Here is a 24,595-nt window from a genome sequence, read left to right on the forward strand (position 1 = left end):
CCTGCTTTGGTAGTCCGACAACCTCCTCGCGAAATCGAGTATTTTAGGGTAGAACTGTTTAACGAGGACCGATACCGCACGCCCTCGGTCCCTACGCAGGCTTCTCAAAGTAATCATCCGCCCGCATACTGACTGCACCCAGTAATGCTTGACTTCGGTGTTCTACTGGGAACCGTGTCTTAACCATCAGTCCACTGCGGGACCTGGTAAAAGTGGAACAGGAAAAAAGATCTTTACAAAAGTTATCCACGATTGCATTTTGCTTGTGTGCTGTGAATGAAAAGCAAACCGTTACTACTTACTACGAATTTTAATTACTAGCGCCGTCTGTGCTTAGTTTTACACGGTCAACCATCCATTCAAGGGGATAAGTCAAACAAAAGATGAGTCAGACAAGTGATAAATGAGTCAAACAAATTTCGGGGTTTTTCCTGTTCACCAAAAAGCTAGAAATGCAAAATGATTTAAGCCAGAAGCAATGATGACACAATAACGATGATTGTAATAGCCAATGAAATAGGTGTATTTGATTAAATAGCCAAGTAGCCAAGGAAAAGCTTTAAAGTCCTGCTTTTTACTTGGCTTGTAGCTCACATGTAGAAATGATTTTATGCAAAATTCGAAAATTCACGCTTGGCAACACTATGGATGCACTCTCTTTTTGACACTGGTTTTGCTTTTGTTTCCGTGTTTACGTATTTACGATATTCTCAGTGTTTTTGATCTCTGATGGAATGTGACGTTTGTCTTATTATGAAATTTTTTTAAAGATAAGATGCTTAATATAAGAAATCTTTTTGTTATGCTTAAAATTCTGACTTTAGTACAAGTTTGAATTGAGAAATAAGTTAATTTTACAAAATTTGAATTTCTTAAGCCTAATACAGTTGTACTCTACATTGACCTTAGCTAACACGAGTTTTAACTAATGAGCATAGACAAAATCTAGCTTTATTTTCTGTTCATTGCAAACTTTAAATTTGTTGTTTGTATTCTCTTTTCTACACAACTTAATTTGCGTGAGTTGTACGAATGCTTTGCTTTTACATAGTAAGTTCTCAAACGATATGTTTTTTTAATGATTGATTTGAATATTATAAAATATACTTGACATCTTTCTTTTGTTCTGATTAAGTGCTTACATTTCATATCATTGAGATAAAGTATATTCTATCTAGTAAAATCTGTGAATATGTTAGCATCCAAATTTCAAAATTACATGTGTGTAGAATGGCTAATACAGCAGAGTTGAAACACGTTCTTATTATACCACGTAACAAAATATTAAGCAAATATTTTATATAAAGAGGAGCACCTTTATAATCCAGATTCTGTTATTTTTTATTGATATTCTGAGGATATTTCCGTATAGTGATCTGCCACGCCAACTACAATCGCTAAGGCGATTTAAACCGGGAAAATTAAAAAACAAACATGTAGAGGTTTGCTCGGGAGTGAGCCCCTTTCTGTTATGTTCCCCCCCCCGTTTTTCGTGGGGGGGGCGTCGGCTGAAACTTAGCAAGACTGTGACTACTATTCAGCCACAGATCATGATACGGAAATCTCCCCAATATTCTATTATGCACATTTAACATTATATATAAAAAGCATCTTTGGGCATAAAATGGTAATTCTCACTGAAATTGGCAAAAGTTTAGATGTTTCCGTTTCATGATCTATTCTGCCAACTACAATAGCTTGGTGCCAAATAGATTTTAAGCTTCGAATTTTTTTTTAATAAAAAATGTTAAGTGGTTTGCCTGTGGGTGGTTAAAAATTATAGCCTTCAAGATGAAAGTATAGTACCTTTTGATGTTTTTTTTTTTTTTTTTTTTAGTTTCTCGTGGGCCACTGCCCGGAAGTCATCAAATCTTTGTGATTATTCTGCTGCAGATCACAATACAGAAATCTTCCCTAACATTTTTTAACCAATTGTATTTTTTAAAAGACAGTCCCTTTGGGAAGAATTCCATATCTATATCTACATCCCAGATGGGGACCAATTCAAAGGATTTTGCTCGTAGTCGCGTCTGGAAAAATCTCAATATATTTTTTTAATTAATGCAAGTTTAAAATTCTTTGCAGTTGCCAAGGCAACAAAGGGTTGTACTAGTAAAAAAAATTTTTTAAAAAATTTGTGGTAGATTGTTTCTGGATGTCTAAGAGTAATAACTTTTGAGTTAGTTTTCTATAATATTTTTTGTTGCTCTGCACTGTTGAGATGAAATTTAAATTTGATGCAAGTTATGGAAATCTTTCTCTTTCATTCCATCAATGCTTTTATATTGTAATATATTGACATTATAAATGTTTGAATAGAAAGTCAAAACATAGTGTTTTTTCCTCCCTTTAACTGTTAAGTGCATTAATTTGAAGCATTTCCTGCAGACTGCATGTTGCTGGCAAAAACAATCACTAAAATGGATCCATCATTATTTATTTTTAATGTCTATTTAAAGATAAAGATAATGTCTAAAGATAAAGTTTCAAAGCGCCACGATTTGATTAGTTATGTCTGTATTTAAAACTTGAACATATAACAATTTAGTAACATCAATACTCTATACTTAAAAAAAATGTTTTTGAAAGGAATAAGAAAGTTAATAGTTGGATTGAGTATAGTAAATCTAATAATAAACATGATTTCTTCCAATATTGCATTTTGTATGCTCATTGGAATAGCCCTCTCTTTATGTTATAGTAGATAACATGGTGCATTGCATTTTTAAAAAGTACTTAAAGGTGCTTTTTTCATTTTTTTTAAGTGCTTATTTTTCCCTTTTCGAAAATGAGAATTTTTTTCTTTACCATGTTGATTTCCACGACATACTTTTCAAAAGCGTGATTATATTTCGTGCTACAATATACAAACGTGATTCATATTTGTTCTATTCAACGTTTTCACAATTCCTTCAACCCCAATCCATTTTGGCTTACATTCAGTCCATAACGTTTAAAAGTGCCAATCATTTTTGTATGATGAAATGCTTGGGAGTCTGCATATGCGTCAACTGAGCTGGGTTCGGTGAGATTCTTGCACTCTCATGTGCAACTCTGCTGCATTTTGCAAGAGATTCTCAATTTCAGGCTTCATTTTCAGGTTTCATTCTGAAATTGAACTGAGAAATCTCTCAATCTTTATGGTGGCTAATATAATCCAGAAAGCAGTTCTTTGTCAGAAACTAGTTATTTTATCATGATCATGTAAAGTCTTAGAAAATTAATTTGCATTTTGTTAACGTATATATTGCTTGAAAATATTTTTTGAGTGCTTAAAAAGTACTGAAAAGGTGCTTATTTTTTGTTGAAAGATTTGGCTACTTACCCTGGATAGCACTTGTTTTTCTTCTTGAGTTTTTATTTTATTTCTATACTTCTGAAGACAATATAATATCTTGGTGCATTTCGTCGATTTCACAATGATAATCTTCACTCGAATTTGAGGATTGTTTAATCCAAAGTTAAGTTGACCAATAAATCAATATAACTTAACTGGTCAACTTATTCAAGTTTCACTGTATATGCATTTTTTAAATGTACCAATACCTATCTTTCAGATCATGCTTAATTTTACAATGCAACTGTAAATTTCAAGCTTTACTGAGATTTCAAGTATCAGAAAAATCATTGTAATTTTATATAATCACCAATTCTGACATACACTTTACTGTAACAATGTATCACAATTTCTTAATTATACATAATGTCTTATTAATTTCAAAAGCTACTGGGGAATGTAAAACACATCATAAAGATTGAGAATTACACATTATCCCATGAAAGAATATGAAATTCTATGTCTTCAATTCTATGTTCTACATTCCATTACTGTAAATGCTGTTATATATCTTACTACTGTAAATAATTCTGTACTAAATGCCAGTGTAATTCTACTGCCTAGGTAGCACTGTGTGAATGCTAGATGGCCTCTGTATTCACCTGATTTAGCAAGCTTCGATTTCTTTCAGTAAAGAATTTTCATTGCTCCCAAGCGTGCAGAGTCTGCATTTTATTGCTTGACAAGACTCGCCTGAGTTACTGCTACAATAAATTATCTCAATGTGTTGGACCGTATCCCACAATGTCCTGTCAGGAGTGCATTGCATCTTTTGGTGCAAACTCCAAGCTTATGTTGTCACATAATGAACTATATTCATCTGTACGCTATATGCCCCTTGCACTAATTACCCTTGGCAGAATCGCAGCAATACGGCGACTTTGTCCCAGAACGTTACAGAGTTCTTGCAGAAAATTTTTTCTTTTGAAAAGTTGAAAAAAAGAACTTTTATTTTTCTACTGAAATTTTTACGTAATATTTGAATAATGCATTTAGATAATCACTTTTTGACACGCTCAATTTACGTCAATAGTATTGTAAATTTATGTAATGTTTTGCTTGTATTTTCAGCAGTTATTGATATTGATTTTCACAGGGATTTCAAATATCCCGATATATTTCAAACAATATGGAAAATTTGAATCATGCATTTGAGTATTTACTTTTTAAGGCAATAATTCTATAGAGTTTTTGCCAGTTATTGCTTTTGATTTCTCCATAGTTTTTAGATCCGATGATATTTATTACAACAATCTAATCTCGAAACAAAACACGCGTTTGAGGAGTTGATCTTTTTTCTGCAATTACTACTACGGATTTCATGATTTCTTAATTGAGATGATTATTTACAAAGTGTGAAGAAGGAAATAATTTGTGCGCTCCCCTCCTAACAAAATTTGAGAATATCACCCATAATATTAGAATTAAAAATTATTGCATGTTCAATTAAACGATATTATATAATTTTTCTTTTGTAAACACAAATATGTTTGTTATTATTAAAAGTATCTGGCAGAAAGATATTAAAGAGTTTTGTGGCAGATAGCTTGAAAAAATTCTGCTACAGGGGCTATATGTACACATGATGTCCGAGAAGTATTTCCAATTAATCTCTCTCTTGTGTCCTTTTAGATAACCTCTACTACCATTTTCCCTTGACGTTTCTGGCCATGGGTTGCTATGCAGTTCTTATACCTTATGATGCGTTCTACTTTCCCTAGAAGTTAGTCACTACATTTTTTAGACATCTTGGTCTTTTTACATTCAACCTATATCAGTTTGTTCTAAATAACTTCCTATATCTCTGTGAGGAGAACTTATTTAAACTATAATATACTTGAAAAATATTTTGTTTTTATTCAAAGTTAATTGTAAAAAGAATTTAGAACTAAATTTCAAAATATATTTTTGAATTCTTTTTTGTTTTAATATACTTGTTAGAAATACCACCTAATGAGTTTTTAAATCTATATTTCTCTCGTACTGTTAACTAAGGCTATGTAGTTATGTAATTCTTTGTACAAATGTAAAAAATATGCATTTTACTAATTAAATCAAATTTAATATGTTTTTCTATGCGAGAAATGTAATATTAACTTTAGGTCATATGAGGTTGTGTAAATTAAATAGTAAGGTTTTCTGTTTAAACATAACTGTTTAATTAAATTTACACAACCTGATGCATGTCTTTTAGTATACTTTTTGTGCAAAAGTGACTTGTTGAAATGGATGGATAACCGTATAAAGCTAAGCACATGTGGCTCTAGAGTTAGTATTTTTTGTAAGAGTTACTACTTCTGATTTATTTTTACACCCAAGTCTAATTCAATATTAATATACTTGTGGTGCTTACAATATTACACATGCTCTTAGCTTGATCTATTTAATTTTAGTCGAAAACAGATTTGGATAACTTCACTAACATGCTATGATTCTAACTAAAGAATAACAAGTGGCAATATTTTACACAAATGTAGCCACACTCAAAACATGACAAACTTGGTGCTTTATTTATGGTGTGATATTTATTTTCTTAAATTTATTTGAAGCTCTCATAACCACTTAGAATTTATAAATATCAAAATTTCTTATTAATGTTTTAACTGCGTAAATTTAAACACAAATCACAATAATAAAACTTTCTAGAATATTAAGTCTGTTCTCACAATACCTCATAAAGTTAACATAAGCAGAGGAATACATTGGAAGTCTTCTGTATTTCTTCTGATTTGAGGAAACTTTTTATTGTTTACATTCAGTAGCATATTCGTTCTCACATTTTGAAAAAGGGCTCAGTCGGATAGAGGTCGTAAAAAAAGTAACTCCTAGTTGTGCATAGTAAAATAATAATTTAGATTTGGTTTTATGAGGTTGACAAGGGTTTTAATTCCAGTCAAGTTTTAAATAAAATCATCAAATCAAAAACTGTTCGTAGATTGCTTTTATGGTCTGAAAATAAAAACAAATTCTTATATTGTAATTGGGAATTCAAATTATTTAAAAGAAAAGTAGTGCTGGTGTAAAATTACAGTTTTATTATCATTGACATAAACATCTACAGTTTGATCGCATTAATGTCATAATTCTATAGACTGACTTAATGTTTATAAAAATTCCTACAAGTATAGAATTAAACTGTATATTAACTTTATTTAATTTCATAGCTTTGGCCTAAATTTTTATAGAAAATTAACTGAAAAAAACTGCCAACTTTTTAATTGAAAAAAAAAAGTAAAATGATATATTTTCTGAATCTATCAAAGAAAATTAAAATCAACAAAATTAGCAAACAGAAAAGCAAATATTAACTCAAGTAAAGGTTACCCTCTACCTAAATACAGAACAGGTAGATCTTTTAAAACAGTTAGAGTGAATTAACAGAATTAACTTTGTTACAAAAATTAACCATATTTGAGATATTAGCTTATGACAGTCTGGTTTAAGGTTTTATTTCAGTAATTACCGCAGGTCTTAAAACAAAGCAGATGAGAGAAAAAAATTCACATTATTTGATGTAAAATATTTGAAACATGGTAAATAATAAGTTTTTGTATTCACTTTGTTTAGTACTTTGCAAGTTAAGTTTCTTCAGAATCTTATTGTAAAAAGTTAGAAAAGTGCACAGCATAATTGGATCCATACATGGCAATTAAACCTGCTTTTATAAAATTAAGTGTCAATATTTATTATTACTTAGATTATGCTCTATTTTTACTTGAATAAATCTTTTATCATTTGTTCCCATATCCTCTTCATTCACCTCTTTAGATCTTGGTTTCTGTTTATTTGCATGATCAATTATTGAGCCTCATGTCTCACATACTTTACAATACATATTCTCAATATTGTACAATTTTTTGAAGTAAAAATTTTTTGCTGTTTTCCGTCCTTCTTTAATAATATTAAATTATAAAAATATGTTAAATTTTTTTTAAAAAATTTTTTTTTATTGTTTGTAATTTCTTACATCTTTGCTATTTCAATGATTCCCTGAATTACATGTGTTTTGAACATGTTTTAGTTAGAACGTTTAACTCTTATAATATTAAATTTTTTATTTCTTTTCAAAATTCAAATGCTGAAATTTCTACCAAAATCTATTATCTATTTTTTTTTTAAATTTTATTAAATTATCTATTTTTTACTAAATATTCTAATTTTTACCAAGTTATAAATATTTTTTTTAAATTGTTTTGGCTAGCAGATTAGCCACATCTGGCTTCCAGAATACGTATTGTGCCTCCTAAATTTGAGAAATTAAAGAAAAATTTCATATTTGAATGAAATATGTAATATGCTTTGACATCCTAATATTGATTAAATGGTTATTTGAGGTATAGTTTTTGTGTCTTACAAGTTGTATTTAAACAACTCCAACATATTGATTATCAACTTTAATCTCACAAACATGCTACCCATTTTGATGAAACTATCTTCTGAAAATCTTGAAACAGAATGTTAGAATCTTTGCATCTGTTATTCTGTTAGTTAGAATCTTAACATATATCAGAATGTTAGAATCTCAATGTTAGTATATTGTCAAAAATATTGAAGTAATAAGAATTTATAGTAAGAGGCCCTAGTCTAAATGCTTTTGAAAACTTATAACACATAAGTGTAATGAAAGTAACTTTTTTTCATTAATATATTTCAAATTTGTGTGGTATGGTAAATTTATCTAAAATGTTGATTTAAAATATGCTATAAAAATAATATTTTTGAATTAATAATTAATACCAATGCTAGATTTAATAATGAGTGGGTTTTCATTATTAAAACTATATTTTTGTTATAAATTAATCAGAGTTTAGAAAAAAAACCATTAATGTTTTCCTTTTTACCAGTTTTTTTTTTTTTTTTGTTAATATGGTTAAAGACTATTTTACACCCTTAACTAAAAGTAGTTCAACCATTTAAAGATATTTCTGAAGAAAAACTTATTAAGTATACAATAAACAATTAAAAAATATCTATTTTATCCCATAAAAATGCTAACATGAAAAGAATAATTTAAAATTGTGAATATGCTGATACATTACACTGGTTAATAAATTAAGCAAAAATGGCCATAACTCAAAAAGTTATGCATAGAATTTAATGAAACTGGTGCACATTATAGTGCACAAAATAAAGCATAAAATGGCATGAAAAGTATTAACCATATAATTATGGTGTTCCAGAAATCAGAGTATGTATGAAATGAATAAATCAGATGTGTCAGTTTGGAATAAAAAAAGTACCTTCAGTATGGAGTATTACTGTGTTTCTAATTTCAGAAGCACAGCAATACAGCACATACAATAATGTGTGATGTTTTCAATTCCGCAGTCTACCAGTTCTGTTGGAAGTTCGAGCCATTGCTCTTGCAAAACAGTGCTGTATTGTTTGAACAAAATTGAACAAAATTGTCACCTTTTTCACCAGAATAAAGGCATACATTAACATAAAGGATGTCATCTCTATACAAATGAACATTCATAGTTCCACCTAGAAAGACATGCAGATCTGTGTGTCCACCCGAAGAGATGCCACCCCACTCACTGACTCTGCCTCCTTGGTATGCATCTCTTTCATCGATGATATTCGGTTTCAGGTTCTCTCCAAATCAAAGTACGCTTACTATCTCTTAGCAGCTCAAATCTGGACTCATCTGTTAAGATAACAGTCTATTGGTCAGCCATCCAATAAGGATCCCTGCTTGGTATTTTTTAATATAAAACTTCAAACCATTTTATGACGATAGACACCAATTTCAGTTCAATGGGTTAACTAGTTATTTTGTAATTGATATTTAAAATTGCTCGATTAGCTATGCCCAAAACGCAGTTAGTTTCCCCATCTCGACTGATGATCTCAGAATATAGGAAAAATATGACTCCCATCACCTTCTGATACAGTAAAAGCGCATGTAGTCGCTCGTTGAACATTGATAAAAATTCTCAAAAAAAAAAAAAACTCAAAGCATTTACAAGTATTGTTTATATCATGTTGTTATAGCTTTACATTTAACACACCATATAAAATTTAATAATATAAATATAAATGTACCAGAAGGTGAAAAATGGCAGGATTGGTGTAAAGCCATCAAATGTGATGATCAAAAAGAAGGGGGGGGGGGGAATCATGAACTATCTGAAATTTTATTATTTTGTTATAATACTATTGTACAGTACTTAGTAATAATTTTAATTTTATAAGAATGTTTTTCTTTTGATTAAGCTTCTCTGAAGAAATCATTCATTATGCTGAATTAAAATGTTTATGAAATGATCTTTTTAAAAAATGCCTTTTTCTTATTTTATTCTTTGAAATGAAAAGATTTTATTCTTAAAGAGTAATTGTGCAAAGGTTATTCCTTTTTATAAATATTTTTCTTTAATTGAAACGACCTATTTTGCTTCTTTCTGCTTTAACTTAGTTATCTAAAACATACGTTCTTTTGTTTTTTACTTTATTGAAATCGAAATTTTAGAGATGAAAATAATTCATTTTATTTTTGTGTAGTTGAACGGAGGAAAAATGTAAAAAAGAATTAAAATGAAAAATGGAAGGACTTAAAATCTTTTGCATCACTTCTAATAACAATTAAATAAAATATTTTAGGAGAAAACAAAAAATAAATTTTATAAGAAAATTTGTAAACTTTATTTTGATAAAAACTTTTTATTTAAAATCTTATACATTTCAATTTGCGATCAAACCAGCATGGAATTTTAAAAACAATTCATATTTTAATGTATGTTATTCGTAAAAATAATCCAGCATTAGTAAAAAATAATAATAATGCTTCTCAAAGGTCATTGAAAAAAAAGTACAAATTAGGAAAGTAGTTTAAAAACTTTTTTTTGCATTCATCATTTTTGTCAAGGGCACCTACAAACATTCTCTCAGAAGGGGAGGAGAATTCAATCAATTATAAAATCTTGTTTCAAAGTTATTTCTGTGATTTTCGAAATTTTAAGAAACAATTTTTATAATTTATTTATTGTCACTAAAACGGCAAACTTCGAAACAAAATTAGCAATTTTAACAATATTTAAATTTGAAAAAAGGAAAACTAAAAAATCATGTTTAATTTTAATTATTCAAAAAAATACACCACTCTTTAAATTCTTAAAATTTTCCACACACACAAACACAAACAATTCGCTATTGTGTTTTTGTATTTTTTATTTTTTGGGGGGTAAATTTTGTATGAATTTTATTTTGTGAAATGCATCTTACAAACATATTTTAGCTAATAATGGCATAAAATTTTAAAATGCAAATTTCACTTCCAGTTCATTACTTTGGATAAATTCAATATTGCACATAAGAGAAATTATTACAAATAAATAATTATTTATTTTTGTAGTTTTTTAGGAAAAACTGTTTTAAGAATAAAAAACTAACTAAAAATAAATAAATAAGGGATTAAGAATTATTTGCATCTCTAGTAAAAAACTTAAAAATCCAAATCTTAAATATTTCCATTTCCTATCTGGGATGAAACCATTAGGTGAAAAATTTTGAAACAGTTCTTATTTCTTACAACACTTTAGAATGACAAGATTGATATTTTTGATTAAAAAATATCAATTCTCAAACCAAATATCCTCTCTCTGCATTAAAACATCATTGCACTCTATGACAGCTTTAGGTTCGGCCAATTCTGTTTACCCAGGTAGTATATGCTGACGTCATAAGCAATCCCCACCTCCATTTGCGTCACGTGAAGTTAGTTTCATTTTAAGCTAATTTTGAGTTATGATTTTGAAAATTACGGGTCAATTTTGAACATACTGATTTGATTTTTGAGAGTTTTATGTTATAGACTATTCAAAATAAAGATTACGCGATTACCCTATGCATGCAGGTTCCTCATTGACATATTGCTGTGCCCACCTCAAATGTTCACTTCTATAGCGTGGCGAGTGTGGCTGGTCACTTAGAAAACAGACCATGTTCATGAAACCTTCGTCGCAGTTGACACCAATCTTCCCTTGGTTGCACTAAGAGAGGATCCTATCTAACTCAAGAGTTGCAGTGCTATTCCTTCAGGCACATAACAATAATGTCCGAATTCACCATTGATGCTAACCCTCAGTCACAGTGCAAGACAGGTTTCATGAGAACAACTCCAGGTTAGATTCCAAAATTTCATTTCACCGTGTACGTAGCTGCGAGTTACTGCAACCCAGGGTTAACTAACTTTAACCTAAAGATATTCCCGGTTACAGTAACCATGCATGCACAGTAAACTAGTGTTTGTTTATTTACTTTGTTTTCTTTGTCGGTACTTTTTATATTTCTGTTCTTTTTTGTTTCTAAATATTAATTGTTTTGATTTTTGATTCTTTTTTTGTATTTTAACCTGAAGATTTACCCTGTTTGAGCAACCGCAGATGCAAAGAGGGAGATTCTTATTTGTTTTCAAAAATATTACTTTTGATGCTCGGTTACTTATGTTCAATGAGGTCAATTTTTTTACTGAATGTGACTGTAATTAATTTATATCAAATAAGTGCTTATTAATAAAATGAAAATTAAATAACACTTTGGATGTTCAGTTGCTTTTTTATATGCTCAATGAGGTCAATTGTTTTACTAGATGTAACTATGATTAATTTATATCAAATAAATGTTTATTAATAAAATTAAACTCAAATTTTCCTGAGTTAATATCTTCTATGGAAGATACTATATATATTTCTCAAATTATTATTAGCAGTCATTGCAGCACTTAAATAATTTTTCGCTCAAAAAAAAAAAAAAAAAAAAACTTGGATAATACAGATTGTGGCTACAATAATTCAAGTGAATAGTGTAATTAAGAAGAAATAATTCAACTAACTGTTATTTATTTTTTTTAATGAAAAAAACAAAACAATTGATACTAGAAAGAAATATAAAATTTAAAAAAGAATATAATTCTTTAAATGATTATAGATTTTGATAATATCTATCGAGATGATAGATCTTGCCCCCTCCCCCCAAAAAAATAATTTAGAGATGAACTGGCAAAATAATGTGCAATATTTAGAAATGAAGATAATGAAAAGAATTTTAAATTATTTCAATCCATAAAATAAAACTGTTAGTTAAATTAAAAACATATATATTATTTTAAATATATATTAAAAATTATGCTGAAATAAATATTATGTAATCAATAAAATTTTTTATCTGAGGTAACATTTAAACTACACAATAATCAGCATCAAATAACTTCGCAAATCAGGAAATTTAGAATTTTATAACCATAAAATAATTTCCCGAATATTTGGAAAAAATAGGATAATTTAGAAGAGATTAAAAACTTAAAACTATATGAAGTTAAAATGCCTGTCTTTAGTTGTCATTTTTAATATAGGGGAGAGGGGGGCACCTTTCAGCATTTTTTGCTACAGAATTATTAGGAAATTTCAAAATCTGAGTTCTAATTTTTATTTACTAAATCAATGTTTGAGGTAACCTCTTAATTTTTTCCAAAGGTCTAAGCTAAAGACAAAATACCAAATTTTGAATATTTAGTGAACCATATATTTTATTGAAATCTACCCCTCCTGGGGGGCAGTTTTCGACCGATGGTGGGGCACGCTTCAACAATTGAAGAGAACGTAACAATATCATACAATTTGGAAAATTAACTTAATTCATAAAATAATATAAATAATGAATGAACATATTGGATTGATGTAAGTTTTTTTTGCATTATTTTGTCTTTAATTAAATCAAAGTTTACCGAAAATGTCATGAAAAATACAGCTCGAGCTGTTCTGCCGCCTAAACTTGGTTGAGGTAGTTTCATTTTAATGTCATTTCAGGGCTAGGAAAAATTGAGAAATTTTATCCGTCCCCGAGGACGGCTTGTCCAACAATATACCCGTCCTCCTTTGAAACTAACCCGTAACTTCTATATAAATAAAAATATAATTTTCTATTATTTATTACAAACATTTATATAAATTGCACAATGAATTAGTAGTTACTAGGATTACATAATACAGTAATAAAAGAAATACTAGGTTACTTATAGTAGCCTAGTATTTCTTTTATGAAATAATTTAAATGACTGCGTTTTTTAAATGAATCAACTATGACGTTTGCCAGTTCCACAATCAAGCCAATGATTTGCAGAAGTTTCTACACAGAAATCTGAAAGGGGTTTTCCATTTAGATAGATGTTCATAATTGCATTTAAAGCTTCTTGTTTAAGACCAGTACATAATGTGTTTTTTTGTAAGTTCATTGCTGAAAAGCCCCTTTCAACCGCTGCAGTACTCCCAGACAGAGAAAACATCAATTCCACCATGCGCAATTTTATTTTTGTCCCAGCTGCTTGGAATTTTAGAGTTTAGACGCTTTGTGTAATCATAGACAAGTTGTCGAACTTGTCTGTAAGTTGGACCATAATTAAGAATTGAACATGTAATTATGTATTCACAAAGCAGGATTTCTTGCTAGACATCAAGAACTTGTTGGCTTCTGTATTTAGAACTGTAGCATATTGTGTTAGTTCTATATTGTTTGGTTTCATCAACCAAAGAATTATTTGACTTTCTTTTTTTGATCTATAAAATAAAGCAGGAAAATCCATTCCAAATAAGTCTGCTGCTGCTCTTAACGATGCACCATTTCTGACAGCTTCCATTGCGATTTCAATGTTTTCTTCACTAACTTCTGGTTTAGTGCACTTTTTTTTAAATACGCTTGCACCATTTTTATAAACTGTAAGAAGGTAAAATAACAGGATTGAACATTTTATTAAATATAATGTTACATCGTAAACTTTTCTATTTTCTTAAAATTAAATTATTTTTATTCTAAGTCAGATTTTCTTGAATATTTTTATATAATTTTAAAATAATTATTTTATTGACTCTTTTAATGAATTCCTTGTTAATAATTTCTATTTTCAACAACAATGCAACTAACTGAATGCAACAACTTTGAAAAAAATGTAACATAATTGAAAAAATATTTACAAACGTGCTTCCTTGAACACATTCACATGTTTTTCAAAAAGTTTAGAACAATGCCTTACAGAAAAAGTTGAGTATTTTAAATGTAACAACCGTAATTAATGGGCTTTTTGCAGACTAATAACTTCTGCAAGATTACTTAAAAAATTATAACCCTGGGGCACCTTTCAACACTGCTGAAATGTGCCCCCTAAGCTCTGTTGTAATCTGCCCCTGGTACAGACATTTTGGTTAAAGTATTATCAACCACTTTAGAAAAAGACTTATTTCTGATAAATAATACAGTTAGAAGCAGAATTAAGTAAACTAGTGGATGAATAAATATCACTTACCTTATTAAAAGATTACTGGTAGATAAACAGTTTTAAAATTAAAACTGTCTTTTCACTTTTAGAATGTTAAAACTGTTCCACAAAGTAACACAACAGTTTTAAAAGGAAAGTGCTTAAAACTAAATGTTATAGTTATGCATAATTAAAGCTTATTGGCTGGCATATTGGCTAATCATTAAGCAATATAAGAGGGGAGAAATTCTAGTTGTTGAAATGTACCCCCTTCTCCGCTATAGCCTGGCTACTTTATGACATATGGGGCATATATACAACTGAGAAACTTTTAAGTGCATGATTTTTTTAAAAGTTTTGGAATATTTGTTCCGATTATGACATTTTCCTTTAAAAAAATTTTTTATCTTATTCACAATATCCCTGATGGCGATTCTCTCTATCATCGACAGATGGCAGCACAATAATAGTTATTTATAACTTCTGAATAATATGAATGTGTTGATGAGAAGTTTATTTTATACAATTTCATTTAAAATTTAAAAAAAAAAAGAAAATTCTTCTCAGTAGTTTAAGTTATGGATAATATATTATGAAGGGAAAAAAAAAGATTAAAAATGTGAATAAGGATGGTAATGATTCAGCATAATCCCTTTGATCATTGTGTAAAATAAAAGTATTAAATAATTGTATGAAATAAAAATATTTTTAATTGAATTTCAGTTACATTTCTATGGTTGCGTTTGGCTTTATGATATCCATAATAAAAAATATGTAAATTCCTAATAATAAAACTTGGATCCTTTTGCTCATCAATACAAGTCAGTTAGGAAAACGAAACTTAACATCTTTTTCATTTGTCCTGTAGAAGAGGGATTCAAATTTAATTACTCAATGCATCTTTTTTTTCTTCTTTCAATAGAAAAATTGTTTTAAAAATAGCAGCAAAAATTGAAATCAAACACTGTTAATAAGGCTAAAAATCTACCACTGGAGTGCAAGTTAAGAAACCGGCAGTTACGAAACTGACGGTCAAAAAATAATGAATATGCTTTTCGACTTGTGGTCAATGTTTCCGAATTGGGAGTTCCGCTTTTCAGAATCAACGGCAAGTACGAGGATAAATATCAGTCATTGCTGTTTGTTGCAGCATATGGCCGTCCTTGACTGAACCTTTTGGATGCTGAACTTGTAGTTAGAAATTCTTGCCAAGGTCTATGAACCACAAAAAGACTCACATTTACCCACCTGGCACTGACTTTGTCCAGTTACTAGTCTTGAAATAGATCTCCATTGCAATTTTTCAGACAAATTATGCCTGGAAGTCATGGTTAAACTATTTCTAATTTCAGAAACAGCGAAATTTGCAGGCCTTGGATCAAACATACACTTTTATACTTACTCATTGCAGAGGACATTCTATTGCGGTTCCATTAATTTACATATTCAATTATATTGTACTTAACTACTCTTATTTGACACCATATTCAAATCTCATCGGGATTGGCTTGTTTTTGGGAGAGTTTTTGTAATTTTTCATTGTTTTATGATAACTAGTGTACAATTGCATTTAAGATGCAAATAAAAAAATTAATATCTATTTTTTTTAGTAATGTGTTTAGTATACGTTGTGAAAATGTCATACCTTAGCATTATTTAATGTCAATATTTAACAGTATACAATTTATATATTATGCAATAACATTAGTTTCAAGCAAACTTTCTTGTTCCTTTATAAGATGAACATTTGCTTCTTCCTTTTAAATTAAAACAATTGAAATTTTAATATAAAGGACCATGAAAAATTAAGGAAATATTTTTTTTCATCTAAAAATATTATTTGAAAATCATGGAATGCTGTCAAATAGGCTACATACATATCTACAAAAGAAAAAAGAAAGAAAAGTGAATAGCTTGAATATCATAAAATCGAATTGAATTATTATAATTAATGGGATAACCTTTAATATGCTAATTAGTGCAGACATTATTAGGCATTTGTTAGGAAATCAAATTTTATTATCTCATTGTAAAAAGTTGTATATTTGAAAATTTCATTTCTTAAGAACTATTCAATCAATTTTGATTAGATTTTGTATTCTGTTATTTAACTTTACTTGTTTTAATATGTTGTGAAAATCTGTATTAAATTTTTTGGACTATTATTAATATAATAATTATTTTTTACATGAAATTATCTTTAAGCAAACAAATTTAATTGTGTGCAAAAATTTTCGATTTGCTTGATAAGATCAATAGTTATTCAGAGTGCACACTTTTTTTGTTTTATGCTCTGTACATTTAAAATAGTATAAAATAAGGTATGTTTTAATAGAATGAAAAATAAACTACTTTTTGTCATTTATTTTAACACAATAACGTTTAAACATTATAAAATGCTTATAATTAATGCAACATTAAATAAAATAATGTACGTACGTTTATCATATTTTAAATTAAATTTAAATATTTTTTGTTAAAATTTTCTTATATGTTGAAATTTTATTTTTAAAATATTAGAATCATAAATCACAACATACTGGTACACCGAAGAAATTTGTTTACCTAATAAAAGAAAAAAAATTTAAAAATTCTAAATAACACCTTATTCTCTTTTATGCTTTCGATTGTAGCAATCATAATGTATTATTTAAGAAGGAAAAAGAAACAGAAGAGCTTTTGATCTTAACTTTTTCTTCCTTTTAAATACATTATTTAACGAAATTTAAAAACTTTTGAAACAGTGATGGCTTGTTTAATTATAAGCATTTTTTGGAGGCATTTTGTGACTGCTCACATTAATTTGTTTTTATAAACCGCTAGGGAACAATAAAATAGTTCTTAAAATTGATTATTTATTATTTTCTCTTTCAAAACTATATTCTTAAAAATACATTTCTCCACTTGAAGTATGAAAGTGAACTGTTCAAAGCATTTCATTGTAGTTTTCCTTTAAAAAAAAAAAAATAGTACCCCATTTTTGTAAGCCACTCAGCTTCTTGTCTTACAGGCATCAATTGCACCTCATTTTCTTCTTACTCAATATATGAAAGTTCTTTTTCATTCTCATTCATTATGTTCTCAATAATTTGATACCTCTACCACAAAATAATACCTGATTCAGAAAGTCGTAGAATGAAATTTCAGGTAGCAATGTTTTTTTTTTGTTAAAGTTCACGTATGAGTAACTCATCTTTACTCAAGTCATCAGGTAAATTTTCTTGACTTTCTTCAGTTATGACAATTTCTTTATTTAAAGTGTACCTGATTCATGTTTTATCACTGGTCACAATGTGACTCAATAACTCATCACCATCCTTGTGATAGCAATCCATAAAGGACAAAGAATATGCCTGTTCTGTGTTCTGTCTGTTTAGCTCCAATCTCACACACATTTTTTTGTAGTGAAATTTATCAGTAGCAATGTTATTACTACTGATCTTGAAACTTGTGGTAATTTCGGATGAAGCTTGTCAACAGTGAAACGCCTGTTACGGCTAATTTCCTCACTGTTTTGTGTTGAGTCTTCATTCATGATAGTAGGCCGTCCAGATTGTTCTTCATCATGAACATTGATTATAAAGCCTACATCATTTATGCAACTTTCCATCATTCATTACACCTTCACCGCAAATTTCAACAAGCTACTAGTGAATTACAGCTGGACAAACTTTTTTTTGCATTTAAAAACCGTATAACTGAACACACTTCACAATCGGTCAGGTGACATGGCAACAAAGAAGTATAACCAAGCAACCAACACCGACTGAGATGTGAAATGTAATGCAGCGTGGTGAGAGATTTGCCAAGAGTTGCTGACCTTGAAAGAGCATTGCATAACACCATGCACATTCGGTTCTTATTTTAAAAATGATCCTTGTATGAATATAAAAATGATATATATATATATATATATTTACAAAGCGTAGCACTATGTATATATTAGAAGATAACAAATCATGTTTTATTTTGAAGTGTACTAAGTGTTTTGAAACTTGTGCCAACTGTTCTTCTGAACAGGCTCCCTTGATTATATTCTTACATGCTTGGAGCTTTTCTAACAAGACCTTATCTGTAATCGATTGTTGGTTTTGGATTTCTTAAGGTCGTACAAGGTCATGGACCTAATTTAGCCCTGTTAGTCTTTGTGGATGAGCAACAACAACAACCAATTGCATATTAATATTTGTTTGAAGTCACAAATATTCACATTAGCAATTAAATTTAAAATTGAAAAGGTTTTTGATAGAAAAATAAACTATTTCTTTTTTCAATTGGTTATATTTATACTAAAAATCATTTTTTTAAGAAAAACAAGTTTGATTTAAACTGGCCAACTGTAAAATTAATTTCTATTGAACTTCCTTGTTATTATATCAAACGTTGGACATAATTGCTTAGTTTTAATTATAAAGTAAACTTGTTTTGTTTCCATTAAAGGTGTTTATAATAATAACAATAAATCTTTAATTTTGTCCTTACATTTTATTTTTATTGATCTGTACTCTTATTTACTGCTTCAGTAGAATTCGTTGTGCAATCCAAATTAAATAGGAATGTTTTTTTTCTAGGTTCAATGGCACCTGTTCTGAAGTGTGTGGTTATAATTATCCTCTCTATTTCATTATATAATCCTGCTGCATCAATTTCAAACCACGGTAATTGCCCTGACAAATGTTACTGCAGTGATATGCAGACTCTATATTGTGAAAATCAAAAACTAGGAGCTTTCCCACAAGGAATTTCCAGTTCAGTTTCAAACTTAAATCTAGCTGGAAATGAAATAACTGATTTGAACTATGATTTAAAACTAGAAAATCTAAGTTTCTTAAATGTCTCTAGGAATCATATTTTTAGTATTGACAGTCAGTGGCTTTATTCCTTATCAAATTTAAACATATTAGATCTCTCCAACAATATTTTGAACAATGTACAAAATCTTCGGAATTCAGCCCTACAGCATTTAGATCTTTCTTACAACAAATTGGAAGTGATAACAGGTTTTAGTGATATGAACAGTTTGTTATCTTTGAATGTAAGTTTTAATGAAATTGACACTATTCGAAATAATAGTTTTCGACATTTTCATCACCTTGAAACACTTGACTTGCATTCAAATAAGATAAAGGGATTGGAGTATGAGTGGTTTACTAATTTGCAAAATTTACATACATTGAATTTAAAAAATAACAGTTTAAGTCTTGTGAGAAATCTTGTTTTTTCTACTTTAAAGAAATTGCAAAATCTTGATTTAAGCAACAATTTTATTAAATCTGTAGGTCTTTTATCTTTCAAAGGACTCATTAATCTTTGTTTTCTCAATTTAAGTAACAATGAAATCACTGTTTTTCAAAGTGGCACTTTTCGACCATTACAATCATTACAATACATCGATTTAAGCAACAACAAATTTTTCAAAGTTGATGGTATTTTTATACATGCAAAGAATCTCAAATCTCTTTATATGACTCACTTAAATCACTTTAAAAATTTAACGCCTTTAAGTTTAAGTGGCTTGCACAATCTTGAAATTTTAGACCTTTCCCATTCAAACCTTTCGCACATAGATTTGAAAGCATTTTCGGAAGTTCAAAATTTGCGGCATATTAATTTAAGTCACGCAAACTTGTTTAGCTTAAAAATGGGTCTGTTTAATGATCTAAAAAAGGTTGAAACTCTGCAATTGAATGGTAATAGATGGAATTGTGATTGTCATATCTACTGGCTTCTAACATGGCTTGGGGAGCATACCAATACCCATCTTGTTTCTCCTTCAGACACATTTTGTTCTTCACCATCTAATTTAAAAGGGCATGTAGTGTTAGATGCATTAGATCTAAGTATGGTATGTACTAATGCATCTATCCATCATTTCACCAACAAAACTAAGTTTAAAGTTGGATTACCAGCTTTTTTAGAATGCCAAGTAGAAGGAAGTCCCCTTCCTAGTTTAACATGGTTGACTCCTCAAAATTCAGCTCTCCATTGGAATGGCTTTTGGAACAGAAGCTTAGGTGAGGAAGAAAATAATAGTGGATATTCTAGTTCTATTGAAGAAGAAACAAATAAAAATCGCTTTTACTTAATGCCCAATGGAAATCTAGCCATAAAAAGTGTGGAACGAGGAGATGGTGGTTTTTATGTTTGTATTGCTTCGAATCCTTTAAATTATGCTTCAGTATCAATTCGTTTAACCTTAGATTATGAATATTTTGTTCATATTAAAATTATTAGTGTATTGGTTGGAATGGCAACTAGTTTTGGCTTTCTCTTGATGACTTTAATTTTTGTTCTTGTACAAACTATATTAAAGCATTTTGGTGTAAAGTGGCCGTGTCGAAACGGAAATGCTTCTCCTCGTACCCAACAAATTAAAAAAATTCTTGAAAGCATGGAGCATTATAAGAAACAACAACTGGACAAACTTAGAGATAATTATAATGGCCAAGTACAAAGAATTAAGGATAACTGTATGCAACAAATGGAACGTCTGAGGGAGAGTTATTCATCTCAAGCTGAGCGAATTCGTGATATTAAAGAATATGGTACTCTTCAGATTGATCGTATCAGGGACAATTACTATTTTCAAGTTCAGAGAGTGAGGGATTATAGTGCAAGTCAAATAATTAGGTTGCGTGAAAATTATGTTTTTCAACGTAATAGAATTAGAAAGTTTAGTGCTCATCATTTGTATAAATTAAGGGAGAATTATAAAGTGCAGCAGCAGCATTTTAATAAAATACTGGAAAACTTTAATATTGAGAGTTGCAGAAATGTTTGCCAAAGAACAGAATCTGTAATATTTGAGCCAGAAATACTGGAAAGTGTGCCAAAAATTTGCCTTCAAACATTTGCTAAAGAAACCTGTGATTCCAATGACAATTCTAGTCAGATCTCAGCCTACTTTACTCCAGAAGAAGCAGGATCAGAAGTATCTGGTCATGAAAGTGATGATAGCCTAGATCAACTTCCTAATCAAGATCTAAATTTGAATGATGATGCTATTGTTAGTAATGGTGAAACTATTGTTTAATATTTGGGGGTTATTTTTGTGTTTTATTGTATTAAACTGCTTTCAGTGATAATATAAACAAAACAAATTATGCTAGTAATATGCAATTATCCAATTAGAATTTTGCTGCAGGCAGCTTAAAAAAGAATTTGACTGCAATTATTTATTTAGCAACATATTAATCTTGAAGAAAGTTGATTTTGAAAACAACATTCTGCTGTCAAATTTAAAAACATTGTCAACATCTCCATGAATTTAGTGCGTGTATTTCCTTGAGATATCAGAAGATAGTTAAACCACCCTTAGTTTTTCTTTTGTTGGATGTAAAGTAAATTCTTGTTTATATGTAGAATGGGATGGTACAAAAACAATGCATAAGCAAATAGGTGGATAATTTTGTAAATTGGTTGAAAAATGTCACCTGTTTATGTTTTGTTGTGTTAAAACACCTTTTCATTATTTCTTAATATTTTGAAATTTAAAAAGTGGAAAAAATAATATCCCTAAAGACTTATAAAAAAAATTATAAGGCATATCTGATTAAGATATCCCAAAACAAAAACTTCTGTAAACAAAATATTGTAGGACAGAATCTCGTACAGTTGATAGTGCTGTCTTTTATGGAAAAAATTCATGTTTTTTTAAAAATGATATTTATTGTTGCATTTACATGCAAGATTAAGTATGGGAGCGAGGCTGCAAAGCCGTTAATCTGCCCTATGAGAATCAGGATTTTATTGTATTTGTTTGTTATTTCTAAAGTTATGTTATGGTAGTGAAGTCCATATTGAAAATAAAATGTTTTAATGATTTCGTAGGTTACTTAATTAACAGGAAAATTCTTATTAGCTTATTGAGTTTCCTTTGTGTCTAGTTGTATGTTTTTGAGACTTTAGTTAACTCTTGTCTTGTTTATCAATTTTAGACTAATTTTTCTATAGTTAAAGCTATATATATATGTAAAAATATATATATAATATATATATATATAAAAGATATATGAGCTCTGTATGTGGTGCCGCCATATGAAAAATAGTACTATTTTAAACCTTTGTTTATCTTGTCAAGAACACTGTAAAAATATGGCACAAATAAATGAACTGATGTACTTGAAAACTATGATTGTGCTAGTAGATAAATTCCTGGATATGATACACTAGAAAGAGACTGAAATTTATGTTTTGTAAAAAATATTGAATATCTTATAGAAAATAAAATAGCAAAAAAAAATCACTTGAAATTTTCATGAGAACTGTTTAATTCTAATCCTGTACGATGCAAGTACAATTATATGCATTCAAACTGTGAATAAATTGTTTCACACTAAGATTCAGTCTGGAAGAAAAGGATATAGTACCATAAAATCTGTGTGTTAAGTTTATCTATTATTTCCATTATTTATTTATTTTTTCTTTTGTGAAGGACTTGGGTCTCTCGTAGGTTATTCTCTTTAAATTTCTGTTGGCTTGTCGCATAAAGAGAGAACGTTAACTTACATTCAAGTCAGTTTCCTAATTTTTCTTGGAAACGGCAAAAATGTTTGCTTTGAAAAGATTTATATTAAGAGTTCTATAGTTTTTTTTTTTTTTGGCGAAAGGTGTAAGCAAAACTTTTTAAGTTTTAAACATCAAAGTTGAACCACAAATTTAATTGGTGTTAAAAATCAGAGTATTATAATATCTAAGAATTCAATTTCATGGATGAACACTTTGGAAAATCACTTGATGCATGTAAGAACACTTAATATTCAGCACAGAATTGCTTCTACAAAAAGAATACAAGTTTGTGAATAGCCTTTTGTTCAGATGATTGGGTACCTGTAACTTTCCACTTCTTTTATTGGTAATATATTATACATTGATTTCTTATTTTAAAATTCTTTGCATGCACGAAAAAATTATAATTTGAAGAAATAAATAAGGGGATAAATCAACAATAACCATACTTTGTAAATGCTACATCATATGAAGAGGAATTAAATTTTATAAATAGATAAAATACTTCATAACCATTCATAACAAAATTCTTATTGACTCTAAGAAGATTAATATTAAGAATAAATGTGAGCAAGCATTATTGTATAATTGAATATTAAATATGCATTATAAGAAAATTAAATTAGTAAACAGTTAAGTTTTTTATCTTTTTGTTTCAGTTTAATAATTAACTGAATTTACATGACAAAATTAAGCTACCTCTCTTGAATTTTAAAACATTAGCATGATTGAAACCATTGTGTATTTTTCAATAGACTAGATTCCCGTAAGCACTGATTCATTTTACGGTAATACTAAATGCTCTTCTCACAACCCAATATCTAAATGTATTCTATTTCTATCCCATATGCCTCAGATTTTAATTAAATTAAATAATTAAACTGCAATTGAGCATTTACATTACTTATGAGTAAAATAATATCTTATATTTTGAACATTCACACCCTTGTATGTTTTCAGCCTAAGAGAAAGTTTGATTAGCTGTGAAGAGCTGCATAATAATTTCTGCAGCTAATTATCAGTCTGAGTTTTTTAAGCTCTTTCCATTTTACATACACACTTAAAAAGCATAAATTTATTTCTCAAAATTTGTAACGGAATGATCATTGTTTATAAGTGATACCAAAACTAAAAAGTATGGAGGGACAATCAATCAGATTTTTGCATTCAGATGCGAATTTTTAATAAGTTGTGACTGAAAATATTAAAGCATGCTGTTATTCTATTATTGTCCTTTTTTTGTTGATGCAGAGTTTTTACAATGCTAAAAGTGTTACCACTAACGTAAGATGGTGCACAGCTTGCAACAAGAACAAAAAGTAATAAACTTACGGAAGGAGGCCAAATCAAGACTGCCAAAAAAGCGAGTTATTCAAAATCTAGCAACCATGTCACCTTTTTTAACAACATAATTTAAATAACTAAAACAAATTTTCACTTCAGACTCACCAGAATTACATAATAACATTAATATCCTATGAAATGCGGCAGATTTGAGCTCA

General features: G+C 29.0%; 1 protein-coding gene across 4 annotated transcripts; it reads left to right on the forward strand.

The window, feature by feature from the left end:
* Nucleotides 1-635: 635 nt before the first annotated feature.
* On the forward strand, nucleotides 636-22,837 carry LOC107439919 (uncharacterized). 4 transcript variants are annotated; one of them, XM_016052675.4, is made up of 4 exons: nucleotides 636-1,050; nucleotides 4,970-5,060; nucleotides 11,193-11,460; nucleotides 19,157-22,837. In XM_016052675.4, exons 3-4 carry the CDS (start codon nucleotides 11,391-11,393, stop codon nucleotides 21,616-21,618), a joined length of 2,532 nt encoding a protein of 843 aa, XP_015908161.2. In that variant the 5' UTR covers nucleotides 636-1,050; nucleotides 4,970-5,060; nucleotides 11,193-11,390; the 3' UTR covers nucleotides 21,619-22,837. The 4 variants fall into 4 exon arrangements, with proteins under 4 accessions (XP_015908161.2, XP_015908174.1, XP_015908181.1 ...); XM_016052688.4 differs by lacking the exon at nucleotides 11,193-11,460; XM_016052682.4 differs by lacking the exon at nucleotides 4,970-5,060 and having other exon boundaries at nucleotides 664-1,050.
* The last annotated feature ends 1,758 nt before the right edge of the window (nucleotides 22,838-24,595 follow it).

The sequence above is a fragment of the Parasteatoda tepidariorum genome, chromosome 11 (genome assembly GCF_982258835.1).
Source record: "Parasteatoda tepidariorum strain Cologne lab strain chromosome 11, Ptep-v5.0, whole genome shotgun sequence".
Taxonomy (NCBI): Eukaryota; Metazoa; Arthropoda; class Arachnida; order Araneae; family Theridiidae; genus Parasteatoda; species Parasteatoda tepidariorum.